Source organism: Rhineura floridana, chromosome 11 (assembly GCF_030035675.1).
Source record: "Rhineura floridana isolate rRhiFlo1 chromosome 11, rRhiFlo1.hap2, whole genome shotgun sequence".
NCBI classification, from domain to species: domain Eukaryota; kingdom Metazoa; phylum Chordata; class Lepidosauria; order Squamata; family Rhineuridae; genus Rhineura; species Rhineura floridana.
The window spans coordinates 50,821,437-50,839,233 of record NC_084490.1 but is presented as its reverse complement, the minus strand read 5'-3'; the positions used below and the strand labels follow the sequence as shown (position 1 = coordinate 50,839,233).

Below are 17,797 nucleotides of genomic sequence, written 5' to 3'. Positions count from 1 at the left end.
AACAGGGTGGTTCATGACAGATGCTGTTGGAGGCTGCTGATTCATAGGGTCACCATAAGTCGTAGTCTACTTGGAGGCACATAAGAACAACAAGAAAAGGTTTAAAATAAAGCTTTTTTTAAAAAAATGTGGAAGGCTGGATATTATAAAATCAAATGTACATGTTGCCCAGTGCAGGTATTAAATCTCCTGTATATAGTCAGTTGCTCAGCTAATTTAAGCAAAACACCTGAAAACAGCCTGGTCAATGTAACTCCCATTTCACAGATGGGGGACTGAAGAAAGTTCCCATTGCACAAATTGCTTAACTGTGAAAAAGTGATGACTTGACCCTTGAGCTAGAATTGTGGAGGTTTGTTTTTAAGTGAATTATGAAAAACCACAGCCTCTTACCCTATCTACTCAAGGACCTGCAGGATATTAAAAATGACTCCCCTTTCTCAATTCGCGTTAATGGCCACACCTTTAATTCCATGGGAGGAATTTCCCCAAACTCCCTATAAATACCCCTAATGGCTAAGGAAACCTTTCACAGTCGCCTTTGGACACAGAAGCAACTAAGTCGCTCCTGGTGTTTTAATTCCCGGCAGCAGTACTGTCAAGGCGTCATCAGGCATCTCGTGGAGAGAAGGAAAAAAAGAGGGAGGAGATAAAAAGCAAAGAGAAAGCTTTGAGAAGGATGAACTCAGAACGAAGTAAGTATCCTGGAACTTTGGTCAGGTCCGTGCTAGGCGTCTAGTAGAGAGCGAGTTGGTGAGTTTCATGCGGACTTATGCTTGGGTAGGCAAAATAAGTTTGTACAATCGCACCTGGGTTTCTTTATTTGTAAGGAGGATAAATCTATATTACTATTCCCTACTAAAAGAGGGGCGGAGAGTGGGTGGGAAGGGAGGAAGAATTGAGGTTTGAACGAGGCATTTATCTTCTCTTACTCCTCCTCCCCCCCCCCAAATCCGGAATTGAGCAATTTTAAAAAAACACGTTTTATGATGGAAAGGATGGCGAGCTAAGCGTTCCAAAGTGGTTAAGGTCAAACCAGTTAGGAGAGATGTTTAAGGATAATAAACCTTGGGCTTGTTCGTTTGTTTAGGTTTTTCTGAGCAAGGTGCTGGTCCCGGTTGTCAGTCTTAAGGGGGCTGGGAAGGGAAAATTTTGCTCAGAGTTCCTAGCCTCCCTATGCCACGGACTCGGGTAGAAAAGCAAGTTATTTCAAACCTTATTATATCGCTTATATTCCCTGTTCTTCCTCAAACGAGTTCGAAGTGGTACCTCCAGTTTCCCAAGGACCCTGGCTCTTCGAATGACTTATCCGAGGCTAAAGGCAGAATAAACAGCGTTAACCCCTGGAATTGACTGCCACATGATGGAGACGCCCCAGATCTTCATACTAGTTCTTTTTCGCAGGCATTTTCCACTCACACCCTCTTCTGTGTGTTGAAGTTGCTTTGTAATTTATCCTCAAGCCCGTGGTATAGTTTAGGCCCAAGGTAGATCACTGGGTGATTTGCAGTAAATCGGCAAGGATTTCTGACTCCGGAGTGCTTATAACAATAGCGGCAGCAACATGACTGGCCTTTGCCTTAAGTTACACTGCTGCAATTAAGACAACCGGGAAGTGAGTTTTTGTGCAGTGGAATTCTAAATGTTTTTTCTTTGTACCTGGCTGGTGGATCTAATTCTAAGCTAGCATACAAAACAAAGTAGACCCCACTAGTCTGGAATCTACCACCTACAGCAACTAGTTTAGACTACAAGAAATTGACTTGCCACAGGCCACCCAATCGAGCCGAGGCCCCGGCCCGCACGCTGTCGCAAGTAGGCTTCTTTCACTCTTCCCACGCCGTTTTTAAAACCAAAAGGCGGCGTGAGGCTGCGAGTTTAAACTGAGAGCAGGAAAGATGTGGGGGTGGGATTATGTTTTAATTCAGATTATTTTTTCCCTTCACTTACCCCCTTCTCCACCACCCCTTCACACGAAACAAAAGCGCGAGTCGCTTCTGCTTTATACCTGAGCAGGGATTTCTCCACACACACGCATCCAAGCTGAGAAAACGGAATTGCCACTTCTCCAGGCACTTTATTTTTGAGAAAGTATTGCGTTTGCGCGAGTCACTGCCTCTCCTGCTGTAGTTAATTCTGTAAAAACGAAGAACACCCCAAACGGGATGAGCGAGGAGCCATCAACTCCTGTGGGGAAGAATGCCCAATAAGTTCGGCAAGAGCATCTAGGCTGCGCCCCAGCCCTGCCTGTGTGGGCTGCTTTCTAGAGACAAAATGTGGAGTTGTGGGTATTCTCGCACCTTCCTCGCCCCGCCGGAAAATAAGCTTGACAAGGGTGACACGAGGGACATCCTTGCCTGGAGGTAAACAAACAAAGTCTGGCTGGATCTTTCCTTAGCCTGTGACTTTTTTTGCACTCCGCGGCCTCTCTCTCATTTCTGCCTCATCGATCCCCAAAGACTGGTTGGCCCTGTCTCCCTCTCTTCACCGTGCCCTAGTAGCGTGGATTTAAAAACCCTTTCGGATTTAACTGCTGTTAAAATCGTATGCACAATTTGGGCTGAGCTGTGGCAAGGGCTGCTATGTGATATTTAAAAAGATCTGATTATAATAATGTCTGAGGTCTCTACCCATACTACACGCACACGCACGAAGGGTGCATTAGGAGTGAGATTTGTGGTGTTGGCGATGGGCCACACACTCAGGCCTTTATTTAACATTCAAAGCTGCTCATTTATGATTTAAATATCTGAATAACTAGTCACAACTAAATTGGTGTTTTTGAGTGCCAGTAGGAGTTCGATTCCAACGGAAGGAGGAAGTCGAATCTCCAGTAAAAGGGGTAGAGGTTCACTCAGCCTTCCATCCATCCGGGTAAAATGAGTACCTGGCATACGCTGGAGGGTAAAGAAAGGCCAGGGAAGGAACTGATAATCCCACCCCGTATATACGGTCTGCCTAGTAAACGTTGCAAGACGTCACCTTAAGAGTCGGAAACGACTCGCACTATAAGTGCAGGGACACCTTTACCTTTACTGTCAGAATACTTGAGAAACAGAATTACTTTTTACTGAGCGATTGGGCAGAATAATTTCCATGTCTCTGTAAGTCAATTGGAGAAAGTATTGTCTTTCCTCTTGTTTCTTCTTCTTCAACTGAAAGCTTAATGTCCAGGCAAGGAGCTTGGAACAACTTTGAGGCCAAGGTTTGTGCAGCCTCCCCATAGCTATGGCCCTGAAGTATATAGATAGGCTCTCACTATAAACGGTAGTGCAGTTAGGTAATTTTCAAGTTTTAGGTCACATCTACACCATACTTTTAAAGTTTATTTATTTCAAGTGCTTGACTTTCCCTCAAAGAATCCTAGGAACTATATTTTATCCCTCACAATGCTACAGTTCCTAGTATCCTTAACAAACTGCAGTGGCTGCAATGTTCTCCCCCCCCCCTTAAGATGGTAATTGGGGGATAATATGTGTTTACTTCAAACTGTGGTAAGCCAGTCCTGCTGTGGTTAAGGACCCTCCTGTTCATTCTGCTGAGTGGGGCCTTGGATGACTGCCCTAAAGTCCTACCCTGATAGCAACCACTGATTATAGGTGCCTCATGAACAAGGCCTACATGGAAAATCAATAGAACTTCCATGTTCACAGGCAGTATGCCACCAAGAACCACTTGCAGGGGGACAAATGTTGAGGAAGGGCTGTTGTCTTCATGTCCTACTTGTGGACTTCTCAGAGGTATTGGTGAGAAAACAGGATGCTGAACTAGATGCAGGTCAAAACTGGCACCCATCATCCTCAAGCAGGTGCTGGGGGGCCTGCCTCCCCCCCTCCCCTATTCAGGTGGCTCTGCAACCCACTGAATAATAACACAAAATGCCCCTGACATGTTATTACCATGAGGAACGCTGGACAATTTAATATGCCCCCTTCACATACACATGCAGACCTTCATGCCTTCCCGTATAGCTGTCTCCTGCAATTCATAAACTGTTTAGTCAAGGAGACGTGATTGTTTCAACTCTTATAGGGTGATAAAATATAGTGACTGAAGTCTTGTACATCAGGAGCAACATGAAGCATATGAATATCTTGGGATGAGATTAGTGTGCCTAATTCAGTCTTGTAACTGAAAGGGGGGGGACCCTTGTGCTACAGATGGAAAGGGTGTTACTTAGTGAATAGTGTGTAAGGGTGGGTGTAAATAAATGCTCTTCTAAGTCTTTCCTGCTTGAGCTTTCCTCAGAGGTGTTCCTTCCTAACATTGTGAGGTGGCGGCAAGGGGTGAATATGCGGTGCTGTTAAAAGGGGGAGACTGGTATTGCTGATCTGCGTTAAGTAACCCTCTGGGAAGTTCTCTTGTACAACCTCATTGAACAAGTGATAGTAGTGCTCTTGTTTAGTTCAGCTTTCCCCCAACCTGGTGCCCTCCAGTTGTTATGGACTCCAATTCCCATCAGCCCCAGCCAGCACAGCCAATGGTTGGGGATGATGGCAATTGTAGTCCAAAACATCTGGAGGGAACCAAGTTGGAGAAGGCTGGCTCAGCTGGTGTTGATGGAGCTACTCTTATGGTGGTGTTGTTCCATTGTTTAACATTTTTGTTGTGAGTTACACTGGGAGGGCTTACCCTAAAAGGCAGGGTAGAAATAATCTTCATATTATTATTTAGGAGAATGTCCTAGTGGTTGCACTTTCAGTTGGGTATTCCAAAAGCACCAAAATAGCCAGGGCAGGCTTCGGATGCTTTTTAAGCTTTTAACTTTTTATTTTATGTCCTCCTCATTCTCTCTTCCTCCTCCCAGGTGTTATTCTTTCCCTGATCAGCATCACACTGTGGTGGTTGATGTGCTCAGCTGCACCCCTAACAGAGTCTTCTGGGGACCCAGGATTCCAGCAATTCATACAGAAAAACCGGGAATTTGTCTCCAAGATAAAGAGAGATGTTGCTTCAGTGAAGGAGCGTGTGGTGAGTTGCAAGTGAAAGGGAAAATATTGGGCAAGGAACACTGCACAGAGAGAGGTGCACAGCTTGTCTACAGCAGCCTTCAACCCAGTGCCCTCCAGACATGCTAGGACTACAACTCCCATTGGCCCCAGCCATCATGGTCAATCGTCAGGGATGATGGGAGCTGTCGTCCAAGGCATCTGGAAGGCAGTAGGTTGGGGAAGGCTGTTCTGGAGTATGTCTAAGTCTGCAACTTATGCACACTGAAAGTAAGCTCTCTTTTAAGTTAGTTCTAAATAAACGTGCATAGGACTGAGCTGCATATAAATCCTTAAGATGGATACAGAAGAAGGAAAAGGATGTCTGCTTCCTTAAAAGCAATGCAGCATAATAGTCTGTGCCAATTACACTATCCTGATCCCAAGGAACAAAACAAAGTAATGCATTATATTTATTTGTGTGTATGTCAGGCTTGACCGGGTTGGGTGGTGGTTTTCTCCCCCCAGTTTTTCCTTTGCAGCTAGGCTTGAACAAGGTTTGTCTTGCCTTGCTCTCATCCAAGCTAAACTGGAATAAGCCATAAATTGATTATTTGTATTAAAACATTTCTGTGTTGCCCCTCAGTTTATTAGACTCTTCCAGGACACCTCCTAGAACCGTAAAAACATGTTTGAGCAATAATGAAATGGCACAACAGTATTGGAATTGACAGCATCTGGAGAGCCAGAGGTTCTCCATCCCTGTGGTAATATAAAAGCCACAAGGCTTTGCAACAGTTGCCCAGATTATATCCTCGAGAATAGTCCATCCAGGTAGGGAACCACTGAAACTCAGTGCCACCCATTCCCAGTTCAGACAGCCCATCCAAGATGATGCCATGGTCAATGATAACAAAAACCTGCTGAGGGCTCCAGAAGGACTGGTTCCAGCTCTCTGTATTCATGGACCTATTATTTTGCCAACTTCTAAATGTGTTGACTTCTTGAAACTGTGATGCCCTGTGGGCCTCAAAGGGCAAATTTCAAATGATGGATGAATATTGTGCCAGTACAGGTTGCAGCAAGACTGGAGCCCAGTCCTGAAAAAGTCCCATCTGCCTAATTTATCCTGTAATAACTTCCCTCCCTAGTAACATAACAGCTTAAAAAGCAATTATACCCTGAAAAGTATTAGTGTGCAGCTCAGCAAAATCAAGTTAAAATAGCTTATTTCCCATCAGACTGAGTTCTCAGATAAACAAAATAGTTGGCAAGTCATTCTGATATGGGACTTGCTTTCCAGCATTTCCTAGTAATTACAGCTTGTCACAGAATCTTAACCCCATACAGAGTGGAGATTTCTCTTTCCTAGCATTGTGAACTCTGTCCAGGCTGTGGCCTCACTTAATCTGCACAAATGCATTGGTCTCGCCTTTCCCAGCATTTGTGAGGTTGTGCCAGCTTGGAAAGGTCATCCGCACTCAGTGGCAAACCCACACTACGATGGATGCTAATATTTGAGGCTCATCTGCAATCCTTTAACTAGAATCAAATTATTTGGTCTGGATTTTGTGTGTTTGTGATGATGCGTACATATTGATGTCCTGTAGTAAAGGGAGAACATGTTGCAGTAGATGGCCTTCAAATAAAGATTTATGAATTCAGTGCTTAAAAACTATCATCTTAATCACTTACTGTGTAAGTTGCTTGAGGTTATCCAGAAAGGTGAATCCTGCATCCTGTGTGAATTGTGCAAAAGAAATTTGCATTCAGCTTCTATATTTTTAGTGTGGCATAATTCTGGTTTTGTTGAAGAGCGCAAGGAGCTATGCAGATTTCTACAGCTCTTCTCCTCCAACCACTGGAAATTGTATTAATCAATCTCCATCTCTGGCTTCAGAGATTTCCACAGACATTGCCCATGCACTTGAAAACATTAACTTCCCATCATAAGCACTGGGAAGCTGGTAGTGCCATTTGTTTTTTTCTTTTCCTTTTTCTCTCTTTAAGAGGGAGATGAGTCTTGGCAAATTCTGCACCCTTTCCAGTGCTCCTATAGATTATTCCAATTCATACCTCTTTTATTCTGTGAGATGTTTTACTGATATGTCCTAAGAGATTCCATAAATGACTATGAGTCACTTGACATGCACTCCTTGACTATGACCCCTTGTTCCAGTCGGGGCACCAAATAATAGGGAATTTTAGGTTCTTGGGGGTGGGACAAGCTCATATGTATATCTGCAGAATGAGCAGATAGGTTTTCTGCACTCTGCAGCTGCTAGGACTGGGTGTGTGAGAGCAAGTATTGGGGAGCCCTTGCCTTTGTATTGTGGAATACTGGGCTTAGCAGTAAGGAGAAAGCAAGCTTTATATCTGCCTGGTGCCTCTGTTGTCATCTTCTCAGCACCAGGGAAAGGCTTACCCTTTCCCCCCAGGCATTTGATAGATTGAGATGATATGCTTTCATATGCTGCCAAACCTTCCTGTGGCTGTGTGTAGGTGCTACTGTTTTGTTGTTGTTTGTTATGTTTTATAGTGTGTGTGATTCATTTGTGTTTTAACACTGTGTAAGTTGCTTGAGGACCTTTGGGTGTCAAGCGACTAATAAATCTTAATAATAGCTACCAGGGCACCACATCTTCTGATCATATCTCTTTACTTTTTTCGCTCTCCAGCGTAAAGAATTCAAGCTTGGCAGTGACAGTGAGCTGCTCCTGGTGCGGCACATCCTGGGCATTGAGCAAGCAGATCATTCACATTGTCAGAAAGACCCTTGTGATATGGTGAGTAGCAGCCACAAGCCATTGATGTGCCCTAAACAGTTATTTTTCCCACTGTCCAGATGGTCTAAGGGCAACAACATTGTAATAAGGTGGTAGCTTTGATACAGCTGTCTACAAAGAATACAGGCAGAGCAGGTGGAAGTAAGCCAGAACAAAACCAGCACTAAGCCCTGAAGTCAGTGACAGCACCCACTTGCAGACCCCAAAGCTGCTGCCTGCCTGCCTGCCAGCCAGCTATGGAAACTCTTGCCAGACTTGACTCATTCAGCTGCTTCTCATGCCTGGTATGATCATTTTAGTAACATCAAGTGCCCATAACTGTTCATTAAGCAACTTTTATTTTGGTTATAAAGCCATCCAAAAGCCTAGAGAAACGAGGCCATCTCATTTGGGGTCAGTATAATAGCACAACTATAACAATGAGCATGGGCAGTCTGTGATGCCCTCTATGGGACCCCTTCCCTCAGTGAGTCTTCTTCACTGTAGTAAGTCCAGGCTCTTCTTAGTGGGTTCCCTGCTGGAGTGAGGTACCTCAGCAGATGCCTGGCCATGTCAACCCTTGACAATTGCCCTGCAGACTCCCAATGCAAGAAGGCATGTGGATGAGCAGCATCTGTGGCAATAAGATGAATTCTAGGTGTTTTGCAAGCCTCCTACATGCACGTAAAAACTGGTTAATATTAGTTATTCATGTCTAGCACAGTAGTTTCCTGGGCCATTACCAAAAATAGATTTGGGGGTTAAGGAGAGATTCCTATTGGAAATCAAACCAGATGTTGTCCATTCCCCTGATTCTGCAATACTGGCTCAGCACTCTTGCAAGTGAAGCAAAGGGTTAGCAAAGATGTGAAAAGAATTCAGAGTGGACAAGATTAGATATGTACTTAACAGAAGGGCTTGGTCATGAAAGACGGAAGGATCTGGATCTGTTTTTGGCCCGATTGCAAGAGGTTGGGAATGTTACTGTAGAAGACTATAGTACGCAAGGGTCATTGAGACAGCCATTTTTTAAAAATAAAAAGTAGTAGTAGTATTTACAGAGGGGTAGCCACACTGGAGGGTGGTAGCTCTGATGTCTGTGGGTGTCAGGCCCAGGATGTGACTCAGGAACCAGACCAACGATTGTAGTTAATTCGTGTTTTATTAGGGTAATATCCAAACAAAGACTGCGTTTTCTCATGAAGCAATACAGGGATACAGGTCCTGCGGCATTAGGAGAAAGTTGACAGAGCAAGGGACTTCTTCCCGCCTGTTCTTTAAGAAGGGGCCAAACGGGCGCGCAATCTTTCGCTCCTCCTTAACTGCCCCTCAGGTACTGCCCGCCTTCCCCCCTTCTCTCCTGTCTTTTCAGCTGTCTGCGTGTGCGCGGTGAGGGGGGAAGCATCACCCCCTCCTCTTCTGAAGTTTCCGATTCCAAGATGGGGGATAGGGGAGGGGCTGATGGTAAACTGCCTCCCCGCTTTTCGGCTGTGAGCAGCCCTCCCTCTTCCCCCTCTTGCTCTGAGCCTGAAAGAGGGGGAGGCGTGAGAATGTCCAGGGAGGGCTCAGGCTCCCCGTTGCTAAGCGACCTTATCACTGGCAGTTCCTCTGTTTCGTCTTCGCTCCAAAGGGGGGAAGTTCCTCCCCCTTCCCTCTGCCATCCATCCGAATACTCTTCTCCCAACTCTCCGGGATCGGGACCCCAGCTCTGCCTTCCGACAGTGGGGCACTGAATCTGCTCCAGGTTTTAATCTGAACTTCAAACCTGGAGCAGATTCATGCCCCCACTGACAACGGAGCTATCAGTCTCCACTGGGTAGCCATGTTGGTTGGGAGCAATAAAAACAGTATTATGGCTTTTTAAAAACAGGCTGTGCTTGGCTAATTTCGGACTTCAGACAAAATGGTATTATTGGCGGGGGCACCTTTTAGATGGTAATATGTATTAACAACATGGTAAGCCAGCCCTACTGCTTTTGGTGGCCCTTCCTGCTCATTCTGCGGAGCGGGACACTGGATTTCTGTCGCCAGAGTCCCATCCTGACAGCACCACTGCATTTATTAGCAAAAGCTTTTGTGGATTAGAACCCACTTCAACAGATGCAATGGCCTCTAGCCTTACTATGTTCATTGGCACGTAATTAGCGAAATCTATTATAAACCTATTTGTCAACTAGGGGGATTTTTCCCCACTAAGTAGCTGACTTGTAGTAGTTAGGTTTTTTACCTAATAAAATTGCTGGTGGTAGGTGCCATTTTAGGTGCCTTCATCTCTCTCTCTCTCTCTCTCTCTCTCTCTCTCTCTCTCTCTCTCTCTCTCTCTCTCATATAAAGACACACACATACTCTCACCCCATCCCTCTTTTAAAGGTAATGCCTAGATGGCATGTGCATTTTGTTGATGGCATGCTTTCTCTTTAGACCTACATATGCACATTTAGTTGAACGTGAATAATAAAACTTGTGGCTGTCACCGGATTAAAACTAATCCCACTTTAATGCTAACTTTTAAAAGACACTGAGGCTCAGATACATCTAATCTAGAAACCCTGTCTGACCATCCCAAAGGCTGGTTTTAGTTAACCAGTGATGGAGGAAGAAGACTCTACCCATGCTCAAATACCCACACTCCCTTGCACCTTTCCCTAGGCCACATCCTAACACTCAAAATGAGTTCTGAAGCTGATCTTGGGCTTAAATTAGATTTTGTGAAGACAGGCCTTATTTCCAGGGGACATTGAACCACACCTCTGTAAGATCATGTGTATTCAACCTCTCAAGAGGAGAGGAATATTACCAAATAGCTAAATATCACTGATAACAGCATGCAGAGAACATTCCCCTTCATGTTTTCCTAGCACACAGCAAATATTTCTTAACAATCTAATTGCTGCCAGTTTACTAAGTGGGTGCAGTGTAGAGAGAGCTTGAGCAATAACGCAGATGTCAGTCTCCTATATTTTTGTAGAATGTCTTGTCTTGCCTTGCCTATCATGGGGAAACCTTTTTTCTTCTCACCAGCTCTGATGGGTGGCCTGCTTAATTTTTCTAGCCTCAACATATCAACCTTTAGCATCTTCCTGGTTTGTTCTTTGGCAGAGAAGCTGAATCTTCTCCTTCATACCAACTTTACATGTTTAACACCCTCTTTCTTTTCCTATTCTCTCTCCACCCCAGTCTCCTAATCCATATCTGCTCAAACTAAGCCGCTCCTAGTATTTAATCTCATGATGTAAATGTGGTTTATTTACTCACCCACTCCAAATTTGGTTGCTGTGTATATTTTGAAGAGCCGAAACTGGTTTGAGAGGCATTTGTTTCGGTGGCCTACATGCAGGCACCCTTTTGTCTTGCTGGCATCTCTGATCAAACTTTGTTTGAAACAACATAAATCTTTCTCAGGAGAGGTGGACGGGGAATGACTGTATGTTGACTGCCCTGAGAATTTTTACTGAAATGCATGATATATATGTCCAAAATAAGTTAAACAAGCCTGCTCTTAAACACCTGCAGTGCTCTGGAAATAGAAAACTGTGATCTCCAGCCTAAACAATCCCTGAACTGGGAAAAGCTCTGTATGTGTATGTGCATGTGAGATCTAGCCAGATAAAGACCATAACCCTTCTCCCCCTTTTAATTCTTGTTCTTGTAGGAAGGTTGCTTCAACCAGATACAGGCAGGCCTCCACACCTACCATAGCAGCCTCTCACATATTGGCCAGATCCTGTCAAGTTACACTGACCAAGTGTCTGGCCTCCAGCTGGACATCTTAAACCTATCCATCAACATCCAACGGCAGGTGAGAAGGTGGCTTACTGTTTGCGCAGGTTAGACTGAGAAGGGGGCAGAGCAAGTGCTTGCACTAGGGTCTCTGGGGGCACTAATATCTTGTAAGACTACCCTGTGTGTACATCATAACTATTTTAGCAGGCTCTGTTGCCTGCACCTGATAGTTGCTTTCCCTCCTGGAAGAGTGATGATGGACGTGGTGATGGCCTTGCTGGCCTCAGTGGCACCAACACAGCGGTGGAGTGTGAGCCCAGATGTACTTCTGGCATGGCTTGTCCTAGCTGCCACTGCATTGGTGCCTCTTTTCCCCAGCCTTTGTTGCTCCTCTGTCCAGATGGGCAACATAGAGGCAGGATCAGGAAGATGAATTGCAAGTGAAGACTGCTTCCAAAACTGGCTTCTCGCCACAGCTTGCCTTGGCCTCATTCTCACTTGATTTCCTTTGGAAAACATTGGTCAGTATGTTGTGGTGTTAACTTTAGATAGCACTAGCAGTCATTCTGTCCTTCTGTTTTTTTAAGAGAGCATGATTGTGCATCTTATTTACAATGATGCCTGCCTATGGAAACCAATGCTCCATAATCCTCCCCTTAAGAACATAAGAAGAGCCTGCTGGATCAGGCCAGTGGCCCATCTAGTCCAGCATCCTGTTCTCACAGTGGCCAACCAGGTGCCTGGGGGAAGCCTGCAAGCAGGACCCGAGTGCAAGAACACTCTCCCCTCCTGAGGCTTCCGGCAACTGGCTTTCAGAAGCATGCTGCCTCTGACTAGGGTGGCAGAGCACAGCCATCATGGCTAGTAGCCATTGATAGCCCTGTCCTCCATGAATTTGTCTAATCTTCTTTTAAAGCCGTCCAAGCTGGTGGCCATTACTGCATCTTGTGGGAGCAAATTCCATAGTTTAACTATGCGCTGAGTAAAGAAGTACTTCCTTTTGTCTGTCCTGAATCTTCCAACATTCAGCTTCTTTGAATGTCCATGAGTTCTAGTATTATGAGAGAGGGAGAAGAACTTTTCTCTATCCACTTTCTCAATGCCATGCATAATTTTATACACTTCTATCATGTCTCCTCTGACCCGCCTTTTCTCTAAACTAAAAAGCCCCAAATGCTGCAACCTTTCCTCGTAAGGGAGTCGCTCCATCCCCTTGATCATTCTGGTTGCCCTCTTCTGAACCTTTTCCAACTCTATAATATCCTTTTTGAGATGAGGCGACCAGAACTGTACACAGTATTCCAAATGCGGCCACACCATAGATTTATACAACGGCATTATGATATCGGCTGTTTTATTTTCAATACCTTTCCTAATTATTGCTAGCATGGAATTTGCCTTTTTCACAGCTGCCGCACACTGGGTCGACATTTTCATCGTGCTGTCCACTACAACCCCGAGGTCTCTCTCCTGGTCGGTCACCGCCAGTTCAGACCCCATGAGCGTATATGTGAAATTAAGATTTTTTGCTCCAATATGCATAATTTTACACTTGTTTATATTGAATTGCATTTGCCATTTTTCCGCCCATTCACTCAGTTTGGAGAGGTCTTTTTGGAGCTCTTCGCAATCCCTTTTTGTTTTAACAACCCTGAACAATTTAGTGTCGTCAGCAAACTTGGCCACTTCACTGCTCACTCCTAATTCTAGGTCATTAATGAACAAGTTGAAAAGTACAGGTCCCAATACCGATCCTTGAGGGACTCCACTTTCTACAGCCCTCCATTGGGAGAACTGTCCGTTTATTCCTACTCTCTGCTTTCTGCTTCTTAACCAATTCCTTATCCACAAGAGGACCTCTCCTCTTATTCCATGACTGCTAAGCTTCCCCAGAAGCCTTTGGTGAGGTACCTTGTCAAACGCTTTTTGAATGTCTAAGTACACTATGTCCACTGGATCACCTCTATCTATATGCTTGTTGACACTCTCAAAGAATTCTAATAGGTTACTGAGACAGGACTTTCCCTTGCAGAAGCCATGCTGGCTCTGCTTCAGCAAGGCTTGTTCTTCTATGTGCTTAGTTAATCTAGCTTTAATAATACTTTCTACCAGTTTTCCAGGGACAGAAGTTAAGCTAACTGGCCTGTAATTTCCGGGATCCCCTCTGGATCTCTTTTTGAAGATTGGCGTTACATTTGCCACTTTCCAGTCCTCAGGCACGGAGGAGGACCCGAGGGACAAGTTACATATTTTAGTTAGCAGATCAGCAATTTCACCTTTGAGTTCTTTGAGAACTCTCGGGTGGATGCCATCCGGGCCCGGTGATTTGTCAGTTTTTATATTGTCCATTAAGCTTAGAACTTCCTCTCTCATTACCACTATTTGTCTCAGTTCCTCAGAATCCCTTCCTGCAAATGTTAGTTCAGGTTCAGGGATCTGCCCTATATCTTCCACTGTGAAGACAGATGCAAAGAATTCATTTAGCTTCTCTGCAATCTCCTTATCGTTCTTTAGTACACCTTTGACTCCCTTATCATCCAAGGGTCCAATTGTCTCCCTAGATGGTCTCCTGCTTTGGATGTATTTATAGAATTTTTTGTTGTTGGTTTTTATGTTCTTAGCAATGTGCTCCTCAAATTCTTTTTTAGCATCCCTTATTGTCTTCTTGCATTTCTTTTGCCAGAGTTTGTGTTCTTTTTTATTTTCTTCATTTGGATAAGACTTCCATTTTCTGAAGGAAGACTTTTTGCCTCTAAGAGCTTCCTTGACTTTGCTTGTTAACCATGCTGGCATCTTCTTGGCCCTGGCAGTACCTTTTCTGATCTGCGGTATGCACTCCAGTTGAGCTTCTTAAGATGGATGGTCCTATGAACTCCCAATTCTTCTGGTCTTCCCAGTGATCCCTAGCTTGTAGGGGTGGGGAACCTGTGGCCCTCCAGAATACAGTTCCCATCATCCCTGACCATTGACCGTGCTGGCTGAGGCTGATAGCAGAAGAGAGTCGAACAGCATCTGGAAGACCACAGGTTACTCATCCCTGATGAAGAGCCTTCTCTGTTTAACTTCTTTAAAAAGCAGAGTGATATTCCTTACTCTAAAGGGCTTCTTATCAAATTGCAACATTCTGGGTTTTCAGTGTGGGATAAAAAAACAAGATGTATTTCCAACTTTCAGAAAAAATGGGTCTTCTAAGCATGTGGCGGACATGGCTGCATTCCAGGGACTAATGTGAATATTTTTCTTTCTACCTCCCCATTTCAGATGGAAGAAAGTGGGATGGCCATTGTCACCTACCCCCAGGCAGAAAACCTGGCCCTGCAAAATCAAAGAGAGATTGGGAGTTATCTCATCCTCGGCAATCTCCAGAAATTCATGGAGGCAACTTTACGAGCGCTGAGGCACTGCAGGTCATAATGTAATGGGTGGCATACAGGATTCTCCCATAAGACCTTGGACAGGAGGAAGAGGAAGGAAGAGTCCTGTGCACCCTGTGAGGGTCTAAGAAGCAGTAACAGACTGAGGGGAGAAAGTTGCACTTCTCCTGACTGGACTCGTTTTAATCTACAGAATTCCAGCTTCCTAAATTTTTAATATTTATTTATTATATTTATTTTCTAAAGATTTATAAGATGCTATCTACAAAAAGCAGAGTAGAAACTTGAAATAATATTTAGAGAATGCAGCAGTAGAGCACGACATGCACAATAATTGAAAGAAGCCACTTTTGTGGTTTCTTTGGCGTTTTGCTGCTTGCCATCTTCCACCAGCAGGAAGTAACTCTTGTTACTGAAGTAAACTTAAATCTTTTTTAATAATCAAAAATCAAGTACAATCCCCCATTCTGAGTTCCCTCCAAATATATTGGACAGACTTCACTATATTTGGCACGAACAAAATGCTCAATGCACAAAACTAAATTCCTTGCCCTTGGGGGGGGGGAAAACATAATTTTTCAGAGGCTGATGCAGAGAATCTTTAGAAACTGGATTTTATAAGAGAATGTTGACTTAAGTCTCCTGCAATAACTCCTCTGGTGAACCTCTGGGGTAGCTCACGCAGTCTCTTCCAGATGTTGGACTTGAGCCTCCATCAGCCCAGCTATCATGACCTATGGTTAGGGATGATGGGAGCTGGAGTCAACCAACATATGGAGGACACCACGCTGGCTACTTCTGGAATGGGCTCATCTCACGTATTTTGTAGAATTATAATTTTGGATTAGATGTTTTGGAAAATGTACTTTTCTCATGATTGAAACTTGACATTTGCATGGAAATACCTTCTCATTTTCATTGCCGAATTTCTAGTGAAATATCTTTATGGCAATTCCTGCAACAGTGTTTTTTATTTATTGAGGTTATTTATTTTTATTTATTGTATCTGAAAACAACTTTGATGCATCTTAACATTTTGCCCTTAGATCTTTAATAACTTTGTTGGTATTAGTGTATTTATCACTTATTTAATATTTATACCAAAACTGTTAGATTAACTGTGTGATAGAATATTTGTGATTATTAAAGACAATGTGGTTTCAGCTAGTCTTGGTGTGCATCTTGCAGTGCCCACAGCCTTGTTGTGGTGCACATGTCGAGATATATACAATGTTAAGCTACTGTTTAATATTTAAACATAAAGAGTACTGGCTATTGGTAGCTGGACCAAACTGCAGGGTGGTGAACAATGGGAATTTCTGGTTTCCACTTCTGACAGTCTTTTGGGCATGTGCTGTGCATCTCTCTATGCTTCTTGCAGATGGGAGATACTGACTATGGACCATATGTATACATAGACTTCTCCAATGTATGTTGGAACTTCATCAGTAGATGAGAATTCTGAAACTGCTGTCCTCATTTGCTGTAATCAGCAGATTGTTGATTTGGCTGAGGACCACCATCTAAATTTCCTACAGTGCCCCAGTGTTGGGCCGTTGTGAGACATTCAGACCTAGCTGCTTTGTGCTGCTTGTAGCACTGGGCCCTATAATAATGAGGTGGACTTAGGGCATGGGTCAGCCCTGGCAGCTGCCCAAAGATGCCAGGTGTGATGCTGGCCTTGTTGCCATGTGAAACAACCTGCTTCACCTTGTTGAATAGTAGGGCTGCCTTTACACCAGTATTGGGGAACCTGTGGCCTTCTCCAGGCTGCGGGACTCCCATCAGCCCCAGCTGTCATAGCCAATAGTTAGGTTGATGGGAGTTAAAGATCAATAACCTTTTGAGAGCCACGGGCTTCCCACCCCTGCTTTGCACATAGAGATGTATATAGCTCAAACCTTAGAGAAACAGACATTCATTACTGATTTTCTTTTGGATCTGTTCCTACAATGTGCTATGCTACTGGATATTTTAGCTTTCTTGGATTTATGATATTAATTTATGATTTAAAAGTAGATCTTTTTATTGTAATGAATCATCTTTACATAAATTGTTATCGATCTGTATAGAATTCCATTTTAAATTTTACTTAAAATTGCTTTGCTCTTTGCTGGAGACGTACCTATGATGCTACTTGTAGATTTTAGACCAGTACCCACAACTAAGGCAAACTGTTCCTCCCTTTAAAGTTTGTGAACTCTGTTAGCTTCAGATTCTCCTGCTGCAAGCACCTGTAACAGAAGGCTACTGGAATGACATGGCTAGTAATACTGTAAATGTAATGAGGTAATGGAGAAAGCAATACCTGGAATTTGGCTTGGAACATCAGAGCATTCTGACTGCAACATATATATATTATGCTGTTTAGTTTTTTTGTGGCATCACTGTAAGTAGTGATTCTGATTTTAGGTGTTTCTTGTATCTATAAGCTACTCTGAATGCCCTACATGAGTGGAAGAGGCAGGATATAAATATTTAATTTTTTAATGTTTATAAAAAATATGTGACCATGATATTAAGTAGAATGGATATGGCAGTTTTAAAACTTATTTATATTTTTATTTTAAAAGGTAGAAGTAATTGGTTACCAGGGCATCTATTAGTACATAATATTTATATGTAGAGTCTCAATGCTTCAATTATAATACCAATCAGCATTTCCAATGTAGTTAATACTTCCAAAATTGAACTTTTATTTATAATAATGTGGAATATGTCATTCTTGAGTAGAAATAAAAATGATCATCATTCAATCAAATTTGGTGTTGAAGTTTATTAATGTGTTGGGACCAAAGTGAAGCATGAATGAAAGGAAATACTGGAGTAGCCAATTGATCAGAGAAAGGGTATAACTTAGTGGGTTTCAGGGTGAGCTGCAATGTCCCCAGTTCAGATGTGACATTGTTCACATGCTTAAGACAGGTCTTCTGTCTCAATTTGCCATCTGTAATCCAGTGATAATTATAGGCCACTTTAGTGGGCTGGCATAAAGACTACACAGATG

General features: G+C 43.5%; 1 protein-coding gene across 2 annotated transcripts; it reads left to right on the top strand.

Annotated features, from left to right (window-relative positions):
* The first annotated feature begins 521 nt into the window (after positions 1–521).
* Positions 522–17,528, top strand: LOC133366999 (myelomonocytic growth factor-like). Of its 2 annotated transcripts, none has more exons than XM_061590571.1 (5): positions 522–695; positions 4,808–4,971; positions 7,607–7,714; positions 11,346–11,492; positions 14,678–17,528. In XM_061590571.1, the coding sequence occupies exons 1-5, from the start codon at positions 680–682 to the stop codon at positions 14,828–14,830; spliced, it is 588 nt and encodes a 195-aa protein (XP_061446555.1). In that variant the 5' UTR covers positions 522–679; the 3' UTR covers positions 14,831–17,528. The 2 variants fall into 2 exon arrangements, with proteins under 2 accessions (XP_061446555.1, XP_061446556.1); XM_061590572.1 differs by having other exon boundaries at positions 685–753.
* Positions 17,529–17,797: the final 269 nt, after the last annotated feature.

Excerpts from the sequence above, each read along its gene's own strand:
- LOC133366999 (XM_061590571.1), top strand. Across the intron at positions 4,972-7,606 it reads CTTCAGTGAAGGAGCGTGTG|CGTAAAGAATTCAAGCTTGG; the intron begins GTGAGTTGCAAG and ends TTCGCTCTCCAG. Across the intron at positions 11,493-14,677 it reads CCATCAACATCCAACGGCAG|ATGGAAGAAAGTGGGATGGC; the intron begins GTGAGAAGGTGG and ends TCCCCATTTCAG.